We start from the raw sequence: 21,182 nt of genomic DNA on the forward strand, positions 1-21,182 counted from the left end.
GGCAACACAGACTTCTAGAGGGAGGAATTCAAGTGGTGAAAGGACAAAGCAGACCCATGAACAACAACAACAACAACAACAAAACCCCTACCACAATGAAGTACAAATGCATAGACAGGTGAAACATTGCAGAGTTCTCTCCAGTCAGCTCCATATATAAAGCCAGACTGCCTCCATCAGTGGGCTCACATCACCTGCAGGCTCCTATCCCCAGTTTACATTGATAAATATATTTAAATAATGTTTTTTATTTATTCTTGCTGTACAAGTAAAGTCTGTTATTCAATTCTACAAGCCAGTTCATGGAAGTTACTTTTTCAGGAGTCTATTCTATTTTAGTTTCTTTAATTTTTTTAGAGTTTATATTCTCCTCTAAGGAGTCAAGTAGGCAAACTGTGCCATGGAGAAACTTTTACCATTCACTGGTAGTTCATTAGAAAAGCAAAAGCAATGGCTTCCCCTTGGCTCCTTGGAGAATGTTGAACCAGAGGGCAAAGGCTCCTACCAGGAGAGAGACAGATGAAGAGACAGTGAGGCAGAGGTGGCTTTCAGCACTTTCCACACAGTGCTGGCCAAATTATATTTTATTATCAAGCAACAGTAAGGTGCAGCCTACCAACTAGGTATGAAATTTTATTCAGCCTTTAGTGGGGGAAATGACATGCCTGGGCCCAGCTGCAGGGGCAGGCAGGGAGCGCCCAGGCAGCTGGGCAGTGTGGCATCTCTACCACAGCTAGGGGGACTGTACCTTCCCTCTCCCTCTTTATCTTCCCTCAAAAGCTTAATGTGCTGTAAAATGTAGAATATGAGGAAAAATATGAAAACATAATGTCAATGTAAAGTATTTGCTCAAAATGTTCTGCAGTTACCACTAGATGGCATTTTGTTCCTGAGAAATTGGAAACTCCCAGGTTTTGAATTAGATGTTACAGATAGCAGGAAACAGTAGGAAATGGAATTACTTACCTCATTCGGTTAATAATTTATTATCCATTGTCTTGTAGAAGCAAGACATCACTAACGGAAATAATTTTATTTGCAAATTTATAAATTGCTATTTAACTATAGCTTGTGACTCTTCAGACCTTGGCTCACTCAGTAGGTAGGGGTTTGAGTTGTACTCTGCTGTAGTCTCTTCCACACTTATGAAAGACAAATGTAGGTCAGTTCACAGACTTTGAGTATGCCATGGAAATGTGCCAGAAGTGCCTTGCTCCAGTAACTGTACACAGTATTATTTCCTGTGTTATTTTTGGATAAACCCTTAATACAGATTGCAGTACAAAATATAGTTCCCATTCAGGAATAGAGCTGCTGCAGTTTGCTTACTATGAAATAATAATCTAATATATATTCACTTATTAATATCATATATTTCATGGGGTCATTTTAATTTCAACTTGTACAAGCTGTGAGGTACAAGGTGACATTTCCATTCTTAATCTTTTCAGGGTACAATGTATCATACCCAGAGGTGCAATGAAGCTCTACAGGGCACAACCTGGGGTGACATGTAGGTGACATGTTTAACATGATGTCTATAAGCCTCTCAATGTCAGATGAAACCAAACGAGGTTTAATACATTTCCCTTGCTCTGAAGCAAAACAGGAGATGGAGAAGTGAACTATTAACTTTTTCCTTAAAAGAGACTAGAGTACAGTTAATTCTTACTTATAGAAAGTCAAAACACCTTCAATAAATGTCCTTAATGTAATTTTGAATGTATGCAAATATTATGAGAATGTTTTTTCATTAGATCATAAAAGCACTGCTGCTCTAAGCATAAAGCAGCTTGTTTGACAGTTCATCACAGCAAACTTCAGCAATCAGAATACTGACATAACTTCATTTCCCACTAAAATTCTGAAAGAAAAAAAAAAAGACACCACCAAACCCCAAAAACAAACCCCCAGAACAGAACTCAAAAGTTCCAAGTATGCACTTTGAAAAGAAGGTAAGTTTTTTTGTGTAATGTATAACTGCATACCAGCATGGTTCAGAAACAGTTCATTTTCAATGTTTAACATATACTCAATATATCTGTATAGACCTCTTGCTCTTAACAGTCCTTTATCTCCACTAGTAACAGCAGTGACAATTCCTGCAAGCCTCAGACAAGGGCCTGAATGGCTGTTGCTGGATTAGACAAATCATCAAATCTTAATAACCCCATAAACACTACACTGCTGTAGATTTCTGACCCTTGAAGGGTAAAATTGAGAAAACGTTCAGGATAAAACTTCCCTGCTTGGACTAAGCTACAGTGAGGCTTTAGGTATGACAGTGTCTTCTAAGGAGTAATTCTGGGCCTTAGGAAGAAATGTGATACCGAATTAAAAGGAAAAAAGGGAGAGAATCGCTGAATCACAGAATATGCTGAGTTGGAAGGACCCATCAGGATAGCCAAGCCCAGCTCCTGGTCCTGTGCAGAACACTGCAAGGATTACCCCATGTGCCTGTCAGCATTGTCCAAGTGCTTCTTGAACTTTGTCAGGCTTGGTGCTCTGACCATTCCCTTCGGGAGCCTGTTCCAGTGCTCAGCCATGCTCTGGGTGAAGAATGTTTTCCTGATAACTAACCTAAACCTCTCCTGACACAGCTTCATGCTGTATGTGGTGATGCACAGCAAGTCTGTGAACTACTCAAATTTTTTGATTAAATTACGCTTACTGACAGAGGTATTGATGGTGATTAATCAGATTCTGCATTCACACTTGCTTGGGAAAGACGCATGATAGAAGGAACCTTCCTTCACTAGGATAAAATTAATCCTCACCTCTTCATAAAACAGTTACAAGTTTCTTTGAAGTTGTCAGTGTAGGAAAGCTTTAAGTCAAATATTTTGAGAGATAATGTACTGCAAAATTTTAAATGGCTTTATATTATTTTAGTAAGAATATACCTTCACCTTTTAAAGTTTAGATTTAGCTTAATGCCAGAATAAATCAATAGAGATGTCAAACCAAAAGTTTACAATCTGTCAAAGTTTGTGTTTGTAACAATCTAAATCTGCCAAGGTGGTGACATTTTCTTAGGCAGACAAGACCCACAGGATTTTATGCCCCCTCAGGAACACGCCTGGGTGCCTGGCACATTACAAAGAGCAGTTCCATGAAGGTGGGTGTGTGCCCTTATCCAGTATGTGAAAACAACAAAACCTAAATTAGGTAAGAAATTACAAGAGCAGATAAAGATGATGTGTTTCTTTCTTGAAACAAAATTACTTTCCCAGACCTTTGTAACAAGGAAAAGTACAGAATTTATGTAAGAAACCGGTACTTACATTTAAGGGAAGCATCCAAGTCAATACAAAGTGTTTCCATGCCAAGAAGCCAATGCTGTGCCATCTGGGACAAATACAGCTGTCAACTCAGAAACAGCACTGCAGTTGTCTGGTGAATGAGAAGAGAGCTCAAAGCTCTCTGGCCACTAACCTTCCTACACAGCATTCAGGAGAGTGCTGCATAATTTATAGAAGTGCAATCAGAATCAGAGCTCTAAAAAGTTTGGGTAAACAGTTAGATACAGGAGAAAGGAATATTTTACACATACGTGCAAGTCATAAATTGTAAACTTAATAGCTTAAGAGTCATTAAATAGTCAACAAAATGAGCAAGTGTTCAAAATGTTCTTATGATCCAGTGAAATATGCAGCATCTGCTTCACATTTACAAGGATTATCTATTTTTGCGAGAAAAATCTTTAGTCCTTTACAGCAATTCTGCTGAAAGGACAGAAAGCAAGAAAACTGAAATATTAGCCTTTTGGTTGTTTTCAAATCACAGCCAGGCTGACTGTAAAGTCTGTTGGCATTTTAGAGGCATCAGAATGACTGTAATATACATTATATCACCTTTAAGAGTATTTTTCTCAGCACAGCATTATGAAAAATAGGATGTTTATACTACTTACCTCAAATGAGATCAAAACATTCCCAACATCACTGTAAACACTTGGAAGAAATAGATCTTCACAGAATGCATCTCTGTGTTGGAGAAAAGTGCTATTATAGTTGAGCAGTGAAACACAGCACCTTCTTGCTCAGAGGAAATAGTGGGAAATGGTGCAGACATTTTTGTCCTCAGTTTCATTTTCTCAATTTATTCAGAAAGTCAAATTGTTTGCTGCTAAGGCAGAGGGCTTATCCTCTCCTTGCTCATCTCCCTTTTCCCCTGATTAGAATCCCAGATTCAGGACATGGATATGATTTCCTATTTTATTTTTAAACATAAGCAAATTAGTAGGCTTTTTGAAATCATCCAGTTAATAAAACACATCAGCCCAGTCATTTCTCCAAGGCGTTATTTTTGCCTTCTGTAACGGTTTAAAAAAAGTGATTCAGCTAAAGGGAGGGAAATACTATTTATATACCACGGCAATACTAGTTTGTAGTAAAACAAGAGCAGGAACATTTGAGACAGTAAAAAAAAAATAGTTGTCTATCAGGTAGCTGAACATAAACATCAGAAAGGCGTTCAGTGCCTTCCATCCACCTGGGCAGGACGGTGTTAAATGGAGGTATAATAGCTCATTTGTGCTTTGATGTACTGAGATAGCCCCAGGTAAGAATGAGGCAAGGAAAATCTGGTTACCTGCTATCCCCTCCCTCGGGAGGTATCCCTGTGCCAGCACTCTCATTCCTGAAGCTCATCACAGACCTACCTAAGCTGGAGAGGACTATCCTTTAAGCTCATTAATTGTAACCTGGAGTATCACCAGGCCCTGCTGCCCAAGGTGGTTACAAATACTGCCCACTCCCTACCTTACCTTGTTTCTGCTATTGATACTCCTTTTCTTTGCGTCAAGATGTTTTGCAACATCTACGCTTGTTACTATTTCTAGTTTGTCTATGCAGCTTAAGCTACTGTTTCTTTACCCGTGGACTAAAAATAGTAAATATCCTTGCATGATGATTTTGCAACACTTTTCTGATTAGCTCTTCATTAATAAACAGATTAAATTCTGTTACAGGTAGTTTATTTGGAAACTTAAGAATCTTCTCTCCTGCCCCTTCTTCTTCCCCAAAAAATGAATAGCGTGAAGTGCTTGGAACAACATACATTATATAAATGGTAATATAAAGACTGAGCAAGGCTTAAAATAAAATTACACAAATTGGATCAAATTTGGGTCTTGTTATTCTATTGACATGTGATTAGATGATACTAACCCCACACTTAGGAAGTTAAAAACTCTTTTTGAAGAGGGTTGTACTTTGCAGAACTATGCAGCAATCAGCTTACAACCTGCACTTGTTAATTGTGCAGAGCATCCGTATGAAATCTTTTCTAACACTTAAAAGTCTTCCCATACCTAAATATACATTATGTAATATACCTTAATTTAGAAAGATGTAAATATCAAGATGTCATAAGCTTCTCATATCTAGTTTAGCTGAAGGTAGTGTGCAGAAATTCCTTTTCTGACTACTAACTCCTTGAAATGGAAATCTGCTATAGAGTTAACACAATCAAGGAGGAAGCAGTATGAAAAAAGATGAAATTACACACTAAATATATAAGCACTTTCCGGGGCTCATGACACAAAGAAAAATATTTTGAAGAGGAAGAAAGTGAAATGAAATAAAGCTCATGATTTTGAATGCCATAAAGATTAATTTAAAAAAGGCATATTAAAACCTACAAGGACTGGAGACTTACTGTTACAGAATATGAAGCTGAAAATTTCCTGATACTACAGTCCAAACCAACCCTACATAGTGTTACACAACACACAGGTTAAATAAATGATACCTGTATTACCATCAATACCATGGTTAAAAATACATGTAAAGACTACTCCAAGCCAATCTTAGACTCACTGTTCTGCAATGTAAATGAGCACTGTTGAAATTATGTCTCTACTGAGGGGAGCAACAGGCAGCATATAAATGCAAACAGCCTTCATTAGACACATTGTCATGAGTATATTAATCATGTCAAGAAGCATTGCTGAAGTTTCCTTCAGTGCAATTTAACATACCTTACTTTATTAGGATGCACTTAATTTCACTATGTTTTCTCGTCATTATCATTTATGATGACCAATTAAAATGTTTGTGTCTGTTTCCAAGCAAATTACTTCTGTAATTCAGGTAGTTGAAATCACCGCTCATCCCACACTTCTGTCATCTCCTTCCCTGAGTGTAGTATCTTTCTTTGTGTAGCCTCTTATTAGCATTTTAAAGAGAAAAAGCTTACTTGAATAGTTAAGATATAAACTTGAGTCTTTTTACAGCACAGACATTAAAAAGTGGGTTGGTTCTCCACCCCAGCCCTCCCTCCCCCTCCTTGAGTATCCCTGTTATACAGACTTGGGTTTTTTCCCTTGGAGTGACAAGCATAGCTTACATAGTCAGAAAAAGAACATAATGAAGCAATAGAAGTCTTGGGCATAATTCATATTGGACTCAAAGCTGAGTGCAGCTTAACTTCATTTCCTTTGGTCCATACAAGGGCAATAAAGGCAACAACTGCAAGCACACAGCAGCTTTACTCTTTTGTTTCCTCCAAAGCTTCCATATCAGGGTTCTGTCAAGAGCTTTTCAAAGGATAACAAAATGTGCCCCTCCATGTATATTTCCAACATCCATAAATAAGCCCAAACCATTTTTACTATTCTAAAAATCAGGCAAAAGGGCATGATTTTTTATGAACCTTTAACAACACAACTGTTGTCAGCTGTTCTTCTGCCTTACAGCCGTTATTTCTGGCTTCACATATATTGAAATAAGATTAAAAATAGCTGGAAGTTTGCTGGAAATTCTGATTACACAGAGTGCTTTTGCTGTGGAACTCAGGGCAACCAGAAATGGCTGAGCAACATCTGGGATCACCAAGCTATGTTTATGAACTCATTTATCTGTGGATTACCTTGGGCTCCTGGAACTAGCAATATGAGGTTTACTCCTCAGAAGCTTCTGGAGCTCAACTGCAGAGCCATGGAATTTGCCTTATTTTCTACAGAAATGTACGTGTTCTTGTTTGCGTAACATTACTTTGACATTATAGATGACTTCCAGAAAAACACTGATAATTGCAAGGGTGAAGAAATAAGTCTGAAGACAGTGCTGCCTTTTAGAACAATTATAATTTCATTAAAATTAGGAACATAACTTAAAGATAGATTTTATTCTCTTTGATGATTTACTCATGCAAACTGCACATAAAAGAAAACAGTACAGTTTGTGAAACATGTCAAATGTAAAGACCCAAAATGCTAAGTACAGAAGTAGTGTGACATACGTCTCAAAACGGAATCCATGGTAGTACGGCTAATACCTTTTCTCTATTTGCTGAACACAGATTTTAATGGTTCTTTTTCCAGCCCCACCGTTAAAACTCATTAACTGTTTACACATCTCCTATACACTTATGTAGATTTATATTACAAGCACAACAGCTTTGTTATTAAAAAACTCCACTTCTATGACTTAAAAGCCTTTGTGTTTAGGAGAGCAAACTATAGTATGATCAATGAGGCCTTATCTAGTCCACCAAAACTACAATGAAAGGTGACTGTAGAGCTTTCTTGCAGAATTCACACTTTGTGCCTTTGCAATTCATTTCCCTCTCACAAGAGTTCCACTGTATTTCCCCATCCTGGAAACGTTCAGTAACTGTTACAGCTTTTTATATTGAAATTGGGAAAGTAAGACTCAAACGCATGAGGTTATCAACACAACTTTCTTAGTTTTAAAATACAAAATATTTAGAATCCCTATTATTTTCATGCTTAAAGCCCTGCAATGATACATACACAACTTAGATACTTCTTTGTCCAGCTTTCGTTATAGTATGGTTGTATATATATTGCAGAAATTATGATTTTCCTGTGGATCAATTACATTTTTAGACTTAAAACTGAACCAAATAGAAACTTGATGGCACTGACAGTTAAAAACACGTTATAGTGTGGAGAAGGAAGAGCAAATGAACTACACAACCCATTATAAATGCATTAAATCTTTGTTATATACATAATGGAATCCTGCTTTACTGCCAGTTGCTACTATGTATCTGTTTTTGCTATTATACAAAGTTTTCCGACCTGAAAGCACACATCTACTTTTTTTAAAACAACTTAATCTATTGTAAAATATTGTACTGTATTTTGAACATGAGTACAGAATCAAAATAGATAATGGCACATTTAAAAAACTCAATATCCTACAGATGACTGGATAATGAGAAAAAGTGTACCTACAATCATCTCATCAGAAACAAACTACGTCATGGAATGTTAGTTATCCAAGTTCGCACAGTAAATAACATTTTAAAACTGCAATCACCTATCAGCCAGCATCACATTGAAGGCATCTTTAAACATTCAAGCAAAGACTGCTGGCATTAACTACTGAACCATTCTCACACACACACCACACACACCACATTATAATTACATTGTTTCCAAGATACGGTAGATACTGATTTTTTTTTTCCACAAGAAAGGTATCAAAATTTTTGCTACTAAAAGATGACAGTGCTTACACAAGAATTAAGTACAGGTTAGCTTGCAAATACAAGACAATGACAAAAAAAAGTCGAGTTGTTTGAAGAAGGATTTTAGGCTTTTCTGGAATCCAAAACCATGAGTAAACTCCTTAGTCTGCGACTCAAAAATCCACAAAATATCAACCTACTTTGGAATACTATGTATTCCATATTTGATAACCCTGTATTTTACAATATGCTTACTGGTTTCAGCCTAGCAACAAGGGGTGGTTATAGATACCTATTCTGACTAGAGAAATAAAGCTCTTCTCCCACCAGAACGGAAGTGTTGGAGTGGAAAAAACCCCACCTGACATCAATTTCAAAAAAAAAAAAAAATCCAATCTATGTAGTAATGATCCTCATCTAGGATTGGTATGTGCATAAGAGCACTGTATCTTATACTGTACTGGCCCTATTAAACAAATTAAAAACCCCAACAGTTAAAAGTCAACCAAAATGCTATACATAAAACAACCCAAATGTTTTTCTCCCAATGTTCTTCCTCTCACAATGTGCAAAACAACAAAAAAGGCAAAAAGACTAAAAGCAAATTTACTGTTACTGTCTTTCTCTTGCCTAGTGCTTTATGACCTTGCTAACATTACAAAGTCAATAGGGACTATGCAGAACTTTGGTATAAAAATGTCACATAATATTACTATCACAGTCTTGGGGATGACCTTCAGTAATTCACCCCAATGTTTGTTGAAATAATACCAAATTAAAAATGAAATAAACCACATTGTACTGTACACACACTTTACACATTAAGCACAAAAAATAACTAGCAAAACTAATACTTAAAAAAAAAAGTCTTTCGCCAAGAGACTAGAACTGCTGTTCTGTCTCATCTCCACCTGCCAATCTTTAAAGCCAAATTTAAGTTGGATTTTCCAAAATGAATAATTTTAAGCTACAGTTTCTCCTAGATGGAGACTGGTCTTTTGTTGGTTTCCCTTTAAAGTCACAGATGTGTATCTAAGAAACTGATGCAATGCAGGTTTTTAATCAACTTCCTGAAGGCTGCGACTGGGAGGGAGGCGCCATGACGATCTGGGGCAGCGCAGGCTCCGTGCTCTGGTCTGCCATCTGCGTGAGAACAGAGGTGGCCACTGCTTCGGCCTTGGAGGTGGAGCTGACGCCGTTGGAAGTGCTGACAGAACTGTGCTGAATTGCTTCTGTGTGGGGACTGCTTGGCACTGATATGTCTTCTGAACTGTCATCTTTATCTGCAGCTGAAGAAGAAAAATTAATTCATTTTGTCCCCTGGAATGCACACCACCCCACTGCAGTAACAGCAATCAGTCCCTAAATAACTAAAATTCATGGTGTAACAGCACAAATGGCAAAACAATCTTGTTTTCATTCTTTTAAAAAAGAAAATACTACTTTGTAAGCAAAAAAAAATAGACGGCAATATGGACTATTCAGGAAACCAGAACTGATTTTCACATCTTCAAAGCCATGATTAAAATTGGCTAATTTCTTTCTAGTAAATTAGGTGGTGGGTACCACACCTAATTCTAATGATGCATGTTCACATCAATAAGCATATTCACAGACTAAAAATGCTACCAGACATCTTGGTTCTATATGAATTTGCTTTAAATTTTTTTATATACGCCATTGACTGCATCTCCTTAGTAATCAAACAAGAGTAATTCTATATTCAGTAACAATTACTTGTGATCATGAATAAGAAATCTGAAAAGATAATATATACAGTGCTATATTAATTGGACAATACTTTCACAAGTTTTCAACTCACATTCTTTCAACAAAGTTCCATAACTTCTTTTGCATACAAATGCCTCCCAACAGGGTTTTAAATTGTTAAACGTAGTTTTAAAAATATTTCCAGAATATTTCATGCGTTTCCCACGAAACTGAAGTAGATTAGCCACAAAGTTACATCATGTTTTCCCATGACAGAGGGTAAGCAGGTTAAAAGATAATTTTGACTGTCCACAATGAGCATGATTTAAAATGTCTTTCTTGCACAGACACCCATATTATGCTGAGTGGCAAAGGTTTGCCTGGGGATTATACAAACACTGACAAGCAAAAAGAACTCCAAAATCAGAAATATGAATGCTGATTTTCACTGTAACTTTTTTGTATCACTTTGTCATACTTAATATTTTCAAATGTTTTCCCCAACAGTTTTACCAACCAACTAAAACCAGCACCCAGATGGAATATTGGAAGTCCCTTTGCAACCACTGTCGGACTGTCGTGATACACGCATAGCCAGAAGCTGGTGGGAACTGTTCCTTGTGACAGAGCAACAGGACAAAGTTTGGTTTCCTCTAGTCTTGGCTTTGTAATCCCTTTCAGATTTGCTTGAGATTGGCCTATGAATTTAGAAGTGTCCCAGAGGAAGAGAAAGGATGGGAAAGGATGACACTAACATGAGAATACGAGCTAACGCTGTGGTGTCGTATCCTCTTTTTCACAGAAAGTCAGGGTAATATTAGCAACAGAACACTAAGTATCAACGAACAACAGTGAAATGAAGTTCATGTTGGACTCAGGTTTATACAACATACTAGCTGTGAGTAAGAAAAATTTTCTTTTTTCTTAGTTGACCACAGAATTGCCAGACACGGGACTGTGGTTTCAAGAGTGCAACTGACACACACCAGAATCATACTGTAGCTAGCAGTGTGAAAAAAAAAAAAAGCCAAGGGATTTTAGTTTTTTAACAGCTCCTCCAGCTTTGCCTCAAATCAAGGAAAATGCACACTCTGGATTAGAAATTAACCTACAGAAGTAACGTTTGCTGTATATCAGAAAGCAGAAAATTTACAGAGCTACATTACATGGACTTTCCTCAAGGCAAGATAGTTCCTAGACAGGTTGTGTCATAAGGCATAAGCCATTCTGGGAATTGACACAACATGGGCTAGATGAGCTATAGAAAGGAATTAAAAAACACCAAAAAAGCACAGACTTTTGAGGATGCTCTAAAAAGTATCCTTTAAGAGTAGCCAAATGTTGTCATCATTTGCTTCTTAGCATTGCTTACCAACACCTTTTAGTAAGGTAAGCAAAGAGGGATTTTGGTCTTCAGAAGAAAAAACCCCACCAAAACCAAAATGAGTACACAAGCACCAACATGTGATTCTGAACTCCCTTCAGTCCCCTGCTAATCACTAGAGAGGAAACCTCATGGTAATTCTCATTTGGCCTTTCAAGGACTATAGAGGGACTTAAGCTTAGAAATACTCATTTCCAGTGAGTTGGCCTTTGTGAATATCACCCCCTGCAGCCACTGAGGAACTGCTGCTTCTCCAGAACAGGCTGCAGGAACGTAAGTGGTTTGAGAGGTTCAAATCATTCAAGGTCTGAAACTGGCTATTTACCTTCTACCATTTCTTTAACTTGAGAAAGAACACAAACCCCCACAAACCCCCACTGCAGCCTCTATTTTTCTTCTTTTATATTCAGTTTTGAACAAATGCTCTCGAATACTATGATGTCCTGATGTCCTTCTGAAAAATATGAAAAAATACCTAAAAACCCCTTTATTTTTTTTTACATCTTTGATTTTCACATTTTCTTCTTGCAAGTTTTCACCTTTTTCCTACCACAAGTCCAAAAAAATCCTGAGAAAATATACAGTGTATTGCAGAAGACTTTTAAAAATTATTTAGTATGGAAAAGATAACATGAAAAATAAATGAACAGCATCTAGATTTATTCTATACACAGCACCTACCCCCCCAGGGCTAAAGATACATTCGGAAGCATAATATCCTTCATTGGGAAATAAAAAAATTTAAGCTGGCCAAAAACTAAAACACTGCAACACAAATTCATCCATACTGACTCAAAGTGCAATAATCAGTTTTTCTGGTTTCTCTGTCCCGATGACACCTCTTTTGAAGCAGGAACAAGAATTTAAATAAGGACAATATGATCCCAAGAACAATCTTAGAACTGTTGTGCTTTTCACTTGGCTTCAGAGAAAACTGCCAGGAAAATTGAAAAGATCTTAAAAAATATGTAAAATTAAGTGCCAAAAATACCCTGAAAAGTGACAGGTTATTTGTGCCTATTTAAATGCATAAAAATAACAGGGAAAACCATCAAATTGTGGACTTAGCTGTGGTGTACATGGTCTAAACTGGCACTTTTTAAGCAGTGCACAATTGTCGGCACTGCAGGAGTTTTGTAAACTGAGGTCTTCACTTCTTCTGTAGAGGCAGAACTGTTAAACCACTTGCTACATTTTTGCAGCAATTGAACTTTGATGACTTGATGAATATAATATGTTTATTTAAATACAGTTTATAGGAACACCATTTTCATGAACATATTGATTGAAACCATTTTTCCTCTCATAAATTGTACTGTGGGTATGTCACTTAGCCAACATGCTTTCCTAACAATATTCACACAGAGATAATGTGACAAAATCCTTTCAGAGGATTGGCGTTAGTATTATCATTCATGTTAAGTTTTTTACTTTCAAGAGACTTTCAAGAAACTTAGCAAGCTGTGCTTGCAGTGAGCTGGGCTTCCAATCTCCTTGCACACTATTTTTTTTCCTAATATTTGCTTTTGCCACTGATTGGTATTTTAGGTCTGATTCATTTTGCATTCCTTAGTAAACCAGAAGCATTATAGTCATTTTCTCAGGGCAGAAAACAAGCATTAGTAACCAGGCCATTTGCTAATTCTTCAGTGAATAAATTCTTAGCATGTAACCAGTTTGCCAATTTATGACTTAAAATTAAGTATTTTTCATGCCAATAATTCAGGAACATGCATCCTAAAACCCAACAAAATTTAAGAAACCTACAGGGCTTTGTTGTTTTTTCTGTTTGATTTTTTAAAACCTTGCACGCATAATGCCATCCCCCCTTGTATCTTCCCTATGAAATTATGTTGTTCTGTCAGATGGGAGCCATAATGGCCTCATCCCTGCAGCAATCATTGTTAATATAAATCCCAAACATATTTCTGTACTGTTCCAATTTACTCCAAGATGCTATTTTCTGTCCTGTCAAAATGACTGGAGATCAAAGGACCAAGATTTATAAGTTCAAAACTGACAAAATCAGTATTCTAAATATATATGGCAATACAGAGCTGCTAAATCTCCAGAATCTTTTAAATTAAAAAATATTGCCCATTCTGATGAAATTGCTTACAATGACTACAAGTAAAGATGGTGGCCATTAAGTTTTATCGCAAGCACCTGAGGATCTGTTTGCATGCAATACAAAATGTTCCTTTATTCTCCTGAATTACTGACACTGGCAAATTAAAATGAAGTGGCTACATATGGCAGAAACAATCTTCACATTTACAAATATCTTGAAATATCACTAAATCATAAAAACGAAAGCTGTGGGTTATATATTATGAATGTTGCCTAATGCATTCCCAGCTCAGTTATTTGTAACAAATTTGTGTACAATGGACAAAATTGGCCATTTATTCTCCAGCAGCAGCAGCTGGTTCTGGCACTGTGTATCACAGCCAAAAAGGAAGTTACAAGTCAGAAAAGCACAAATAACCTTTAAAATGCTGGAAGGATAAAAAATCAAATGAATAACTTAAAAGTAAAAATATGGATTAGAAAAAATTGATATTGAAAGTCTCAGTATTCCCTTCAAAATCAGAACTGCTTATAAAAACATGTTTTTTGTTTATTGAAAAGCAGTTGTTTAATATGAAAATCAAAACAATCTAAAAGATATTGTACAGTAGAAGCCATGAACCTGCATCTGATTATTTTAATGGCTTGACTAATCCTGGATGTTGTGGTAAATGAGGACAGCTGTTATAGGACCTCTGCTGAAATCTCATTATGATGAATTAAAAAAACCCACAAGGACCTTTCACTGTACTAGGCTAAGATAAAGTATAAAAAATGGTTTATCATGTGCTCTTAATACTTCAATTATATTTTCCAGAGCAGGTGTAGTAACCGATAGTCCTTGAATGTTAATTATCATATACATTTATTAAACCAACATAAAACCTCCAATGTTATGCAACAATTCAATTTCAACTTAAAAATGTATTTCTAAATATCACATATTAATTCCTGTCTTCCAATAACCTTCAAGATTAAAAAAAATCTTTAATGTAATATATGTAATATTAGAACTGCACTTCTCAATTTTAATGCTCATTCAGTTCACTTTGGCAGTATTTCACTGATGCAGCCTCAGGCTATGGGTAATGGAACATTACTCACTATGATAGCCAGATTTCTTCTGCATGGCAGTTACAGGGCAATCTTTATGAGCCAGAAGAAGCTGTTTCAGCTGTGCCACTTCATTTCTCAGCAGGGTGACTTCATTCTAAACGAGAAGAAAGTTATGTACTTTACCAGGCTCCAACTACACACGTTTTGAAGGTAAGCATTAAGTTTTATAGGATTTTCAGTTGTTCATTTAGGGGTAGCTAAAATACAAGAAATTTTCATTTGGCATGTATTGCAGAAATGTATACATTTCTTTTATCTCAGAAAATGTAAACATTAGCTGAAACTTGGCTAACTTTTATTATTTTAACTAGGAAATGTTTTTTTAAAAAAAAAAACAACAATGTATGTTTTTCAGTTTGCAGGTACAGAATCTACATATAGTCTCATCATTCACATGATACAGCTACTGAGATTCTTCTGGAAGGTTTTGTGATGAATTCTAATCAGAGCAAACCTACATTTAGCTACACACATTTTAACAGATGCCACATTCAACATTGAGAGAAAAAAATCCCAAAAAGCCAATGCAGAATAATTTTTTAGTGACTATTTTTATACTTGGACTTCAAAAAAGAAAATCTCGTGTAATGGAAAACAATTTAGCAAATATTTGTTGATCTCCAGACTGATTTTTATTTTGTCAGCCATATATAAATGTGTTGTTTGAAGGAATCGTTGATAATAATGACAAAATCCTGAGATGTCAGCTTATGTCACTAAAGCACAGTGAAACCCAGGAGACAGCCCCTGCAGAAGCCAGGGACTGGGTTCATTTCCAGACTGTGCCTTTCCACTACTGGGTGATCTTGAGCAAGGTCATTTTACTGCTTTGTGCTTCACTTTGTCCATTTGTGAAATGGAGGACAGCAATACTTACCTTCCCTGTAAAGCAGTTTGGGGTCTATAGATGAGAAACTCTACGTAACTGCATTACATGTGACAACCTAAATTCAGAATGGTATGGCATTTTTCACTTTAAACAGTAGAAAAGTATTTATGAATCAAGTTATCTGTAATGCTTTGTGATCCTCATATCTTGATACAATGCATATTTTTCATGGGTTACTTGATTTTAAATATAAATCCTTTCTACTGACACTTAAAGTTACTTTAAGTATAAAACTTCTCCACATTAGCACAGTATACCCCACATGTGACATAATTGTTTGGTAAATGCCTGTGTTTATGCATTTAGGAGCAAGTTAAAGAAAAAACAAACACACAAAAACTGGATTGCAACTAAAATTATCTGGAAAAATAAACCACAAGAAAGTCAATCTATTTACTTGCAAGCCAGAAATAAGGCAATGTAGTCAGAGATGAGATGAATTACCAGTAAAAGGATTCCAAAGGAAAACAATTTTTTTGGAACAGAACTTAGCAGGTTTAATTACACTCAGTAACTAAAATACCAGACTGTTAAAAGAAAAGGTCCTCTTTGTGTTCTCTCTCTCCATTTAGTAGACAAAAAAATTCAATTTATACTTGCAAAATCCTCTTAAACTATTAAGGATCCCTTTTCTATTCAGCCATTTTATTGTGAAAAATATCTCTTTTAGAAACTACGTATTAAAAGCAACAGCTGAAAGATGCCAAAAATCTGACTTCACAAACATTTTTAATGTAAGAAAAACGTAACTACAAACAAAAAAGGTTGCAATGAAAGAAACCCAATCAAAAGCCCCATAAATTCCCGACCAGCTGGCATGACATGTCCTAAAACCTCAGGCTGTTAAGAAAGCACCCTGCTATTGCCTCCAGCGCTCAGTCTCCCCTTAGTTCACCATGTTACTTACCGAGGAGCCACAGATCTGAATGCCAAGCAGGCAGCTGCACAAAACTTACACAGTTGGGGAATAAAAAAACCTGCACTGACAATCTACAGAAGTAACAACGTCCAAGACTACAAAATATACTTCTGTTTAATTCAAAGGAATGTTGGCAAATTAAGTGATCAAATCATGAAAAGGTTTTCAGAAACTTTCCATCTTGTCTCCTACATTTTAAGGAGGAATTTTACACATAAACAGCACATTTAAGTATGAAGTTGCTGTTTATCTCTGTAAGTAAAGTAACATATATTATTATTATTATTATTTAAGTTTTACAAGTTTATGCATTAATGTAAGCTGTATTGAAAATATTAAGAATGTTGCTGGCATATATACAAAAAGCAAATACATTATCTTACATTAAAGCAGACTCGAAAAAAATCGAACAGCATTCCTATGCAAAAAAAGGTTGAGGTAATCTCACTAACAGTGCTCGTTGTGTATTCCATAACACAAACACTTGTGCCAAGAGAGCTACATGCAATCCACACATCACTCCTGAAACTAGAACAAAGTTATGTCTGCTAGACACAGACATGGGATGTGGAATGTCACAGAAAGGCAATCTGTGGTTGTCCTTCACATATTACCACTTCTAACTGGTAAAGGGAGGCTGTTAGAACCAATACCCACACACATTGTGGTTCCTTATCTTGTATGTGACCATACCAAGTCTTTTAATCTTGTTCAAAACACATTAACGTGTGGTGGTCATTTAACATGCGGTTAACCTGTTGAAAACAGGCTAACAGGCCACACGTGGAATAAACACTTTAGCAGCTGGCATGAAGAAAGATTATTTAGAATTTTCACACCAGAAAGGTACTCCTCATTAACAAGATTTTGAGTCAAATGTAGGCATCAACATTTCTTAAATAAGCATGAAATATACCTCACATACTGTCTAGAAGAATTTATATGTGCCCACATTTCAAAATGTGCTAACATGAGAAAGCAGGTTGCTGGAGGAAAGCATATTGACTTTACCTGCTTTCCTTTCTGTATTCTTACAAAGATATACCACACAGTGTATGACATGTTCGTCTGTATTTGCCTCTTTCTCCCTGCATCCAAAATGTGTACGTAATAGTGGGACCAGATTAACCCTTACTCAGCAAGATGTGGGACAGTATTTGTGATATGCATTTACCAGAATTATCATCAGAGACAGGCAGATGTGACTTCTGGGGATAGGGGATTGTCTGTGGCTGAATAAAACAGTGCTCTCCCTGTTTCTTTTTGGACATCTTCCTTGGGAAAGGATCTTTACTTACGGGCATACTTTCATAATTTAACCTTCCTCAAGCAGCTTCTGCAGCATCAGTACAAACCATCACTGGACTGCTGCTCACTGAAAACGCAACGGTGACCTTGTGAGGAAGACAGGCCATTCTTCTTCTAATACTTTGCCCTCTAACATTATTAAAGCAACAGGGACCAAATACTGTCCATATAATGCACTTTGGCATCTCATCCTGCAGTACAGCTGAGTGGCCACTGTGGACACACTAACAATACCTTCTTAATACGTTACACAGCACCCCATACCCGGCAGGACTGCACAAGGCACACAGGCCAAACAAGGTGAGGAACAGAATTTAAGATCAATAAACAAGTCAACACATTAGTAGAACACACAGTCAACAAAAATCGAACAGTAAATAAACTTTAAAAGGTTGAAACCCTGAAAAAAACTTACACAGGAGAGCCGATAATAAATACAGCCTGTCTAACCTATGTATGTTACTAGTGTGATGTAATACATGGAAATCTTCCCTTAAGCAAAAAATTTGAAAAATACTGCTTAAAAAGGAAATTACCTTCAAACATTTAAAAGAAGAACTTGGCAGAAGTTAATATACAGAACAAAATACGTACATTAACCAAGTAAACCTCTTCAAAATCCCTATATACTGTTGGCAAGTTTCCAGCCTTAAAAGGTTTCCCATTGACATCAGAAGCTTTGATGCAGACATTACAAGAAAGCTACTGTGTTGAAAAGAGTCAGAATTGTTACACGAAGCAATGCAATGCAGTTATTTTTCTATGACCCAACTTTTGCAAATGTGACATTCTGGTAAATTCAGCTGAGCAGGTCACTTAGATATTAAGCAAAATATGAACTACTAACCCAAACACTCAGTCTATAAAACTCCACTAAGGCAAAATTCCAAACTTATTAGATTTTCTATTAAAGTAAGTAATCATGGGTCATTACTGCCCACTATGCTGATTAGCTGTGTTAGCCTGTCAAGTGAAGAATTATTATAGAAATACAGGATTGATTTATGTTTCAGCATAAAGTAGAGCTTAATTATTTCTCTGACATTCAATTTTCTTTACAAGCCATTCTGTTCTTTACAGTTAAGTTTTGCTTTTGCTAGATCATAAGAAAATCTTTCTTGAATTCACTGTGACTGAGTTAACTCTTGAAAATCTTTCAGTTATGGCACTTACGTGATTTTTGTTATACAAATTGGTGTATGTTAGTCAAAGCAGTTCAAGTGATAAAAATATTACTTCCACTAAAAAATTGAACTAGGGCTAATTGTTTTTATTCTCCTTCACTCATTTCTTAGATTATTTAAGCTACATTGCTGTGTTTAACTTTGTAATTATTGGACTTCATTGAGAACTGTGACTGCATAAAGGAACACAACTAAAGACTGAAGAGGTATGAGAAGAATATATACTTGCAAGAAATTTAACCAGTGCTGGTGCACAGTGTCATGATACTTGGAACATGGGAAATCATTTCACATTGTGTGTTTAGGTAGGAATTTTCTAAATTTTAAGGTCTGGGATACTGAGTATTTTTAAAGACATGAAGACAGCTGATACACTGTAATTTTGATTACATGATGAAAAGTAATCTCAGCATGCCCTACTTTCCTGTTAGTCAGACTGGTATTTTCTTTACCAAACAGCACGACAGAGGAGTTTTCATAGGAAGAAGATCTGTGAATCTGTCTCAGTGAACAGCTCTGATGAAGAAAAAGAAGTGGAACTTTAACAAGTCAAAGTACATTTCACTGCATTTTCTAAATGAATGTTTTATTTAGGAAATTACACAATTTTTTCCTTTCAGGAATTTTCAAAACAAAGCTTGTAGACATTTTATTTTGAAAACAATTCTTTGTGCCAATTCTTATGTGCTGCTGGAATACATTAGGAAAGAATGCTTTAACATTTAATGCTAGTTTAAGAAAAAGCAACATGGATAGTTTTACCGGGACAAAGGTGTGTCCACATGACAACTTCCCAAGACTGACAACCTCAGATGAGGTGGAAAAAGGAGTGGCAACATATACTAGCCTACCCTCTTACAGCATACTTCTGTCTCTATAGGATTTATGCACACTGGGAGGGCAGTGTGGTGAAATTTACACTGCCACTACCTGTGCTGTACCTGTTCTGTGGACAAAAGAGGCCTTCAGTTTCCAGTGATGTCAATCTGGCACCTTTCACAAGCACTACTTTCACTTTTAAGGAAAAGAAGTGAAATTTGAAAGAACCAAAGGAAATAAACCTAAAACTTATTTAAATAACTTAGGTTGCGAAACAAATTATTAAGAGCAATACCTGTTCAAAATAAGACTATTATTTTGCTAATAAGCCTTTATTCCAACACATCTTGCCATCTTTGTTTAGTATCATAGTCTGAAAGTTAGTTAAAATAGAACAAAGATCCTATAGTTCACACATCTTGAAATATATGTATGCCCTTATTCTCTAATTTTACTGCTATATGCAATTAGTGCTGAATTTTCAAATCTCATCTGAGCAACCAGTTATAAATCCATTTCTATTTTAGATTTAATGCAAAGTTTTAAGTTCCAATGATCAAGGATCACTGCTTAGGAAGGGAAAAACTTTACTCATTTTGACTTGAAATAAAAAGTATACCTGTAACTGGCCATTTAGTGAGCTCAGGTCCTCGGCTTTCTTCTCCAATGACTGCACCCAGACTTTCCGTTTCTGTCGGCACCTGGAAGCAGCAGCCCGGTTTCGCTCCAGAAACTTTCTTCTTTTCTCATCAGGGTCTTCATTGGCAGCTCTTCTTCGCCGACCACCTGTATTTGGTGTTTGTGGCGTGGGCTGAGCTGGTGATGCCTGAAAACAGTAAAAAGTATTAAGCAAGCCATCAATATGCTACTACTCACAACTTACGCCAGTGCTGTAGTTTAAACAGCAGGTTCGACAGTCATCATCACATCCTGAGAAAAGCATTCAGCACATTTCTAAATACATTCAGGTTACGCACATTTCTTTTGCGGAATGCTATGTCCATTTAACTCTACAGCAATGTTTTCAAAACTTTTACCATGTTTACACTCCTGAACACGTTACATTAACGTACTACACCCAAAATAGCTTTCAAGTTACAGTTAGCAGGAAATACATTTTCTATTTCTGACTCCTCCCAAATACTCTTCCCACAAACCTGGTCACAACTGGAACATGACACAAACGCTTATGCCCACTACACAGAAGTTGTTTGACAAATGCTGCCAGTGCTGAGATCCACCAATTCCTGGATCTCCAGATAGCAATTTCCTACTTGTTGATGTGTTCCCCACCACTGAATAACGATTTCCCTTAATCCACCCACATATTATGACGGGATC

At 36.4% G+C, this 21,182-nt stretch overlaps 1 protein-coding gene across 6 annotated transcripts in view; it reads right to left on the bottom strand.

Moving 5' to 3' along the window:
- Window positions 1-7,071: 7,071 nt before the first annotated feature.
- The window catches only part of ATF2 (activating transcription factor 2), a 48,217-nt gene continuing 34,106 nt past the window's right edge, over window positions 7,072-21,182 (bottom strand). For all 6 annotated transcript variants that reach the window (XM_071562816.1, XM_071562818.1, XM_071562812.1 and 3 more), the window contains 3 exons: window positions 20,461-20,667; window positions 14,711-14,816; window positions 7,072-9,731 (listed from right to left, as the gene is read on the bottom strand). In XM_071562816.1, coding sequence (XP_071418917.1) covers window positions 9,505-9,731; window positions 14,711-14,816; window positions 20,461-20,667 — 540 coding nt within the window. In that variant the 3' untranslated portion in view covers window positions 7,072-9,504. The remainder of the gene's footprint in view (window positions 9,732-14,710; window positions 14,817-20,460; window positions 20,668-21,182) is intronic.

This window comes from Pithys albifrons, chromosome 8 (assembly GCF_047495875.1).
Source record: "Pithys albifrons albifrons isolate INPA30051 chromosome 8, PitAlb_v1, whole genome shotgun sequence".
Lineage (NCBI taxonomy): Eukaryota > Metazoa > Chordata > Aves > Passeriformes > Thamnophilidae > Pithys > Pithys albifrons.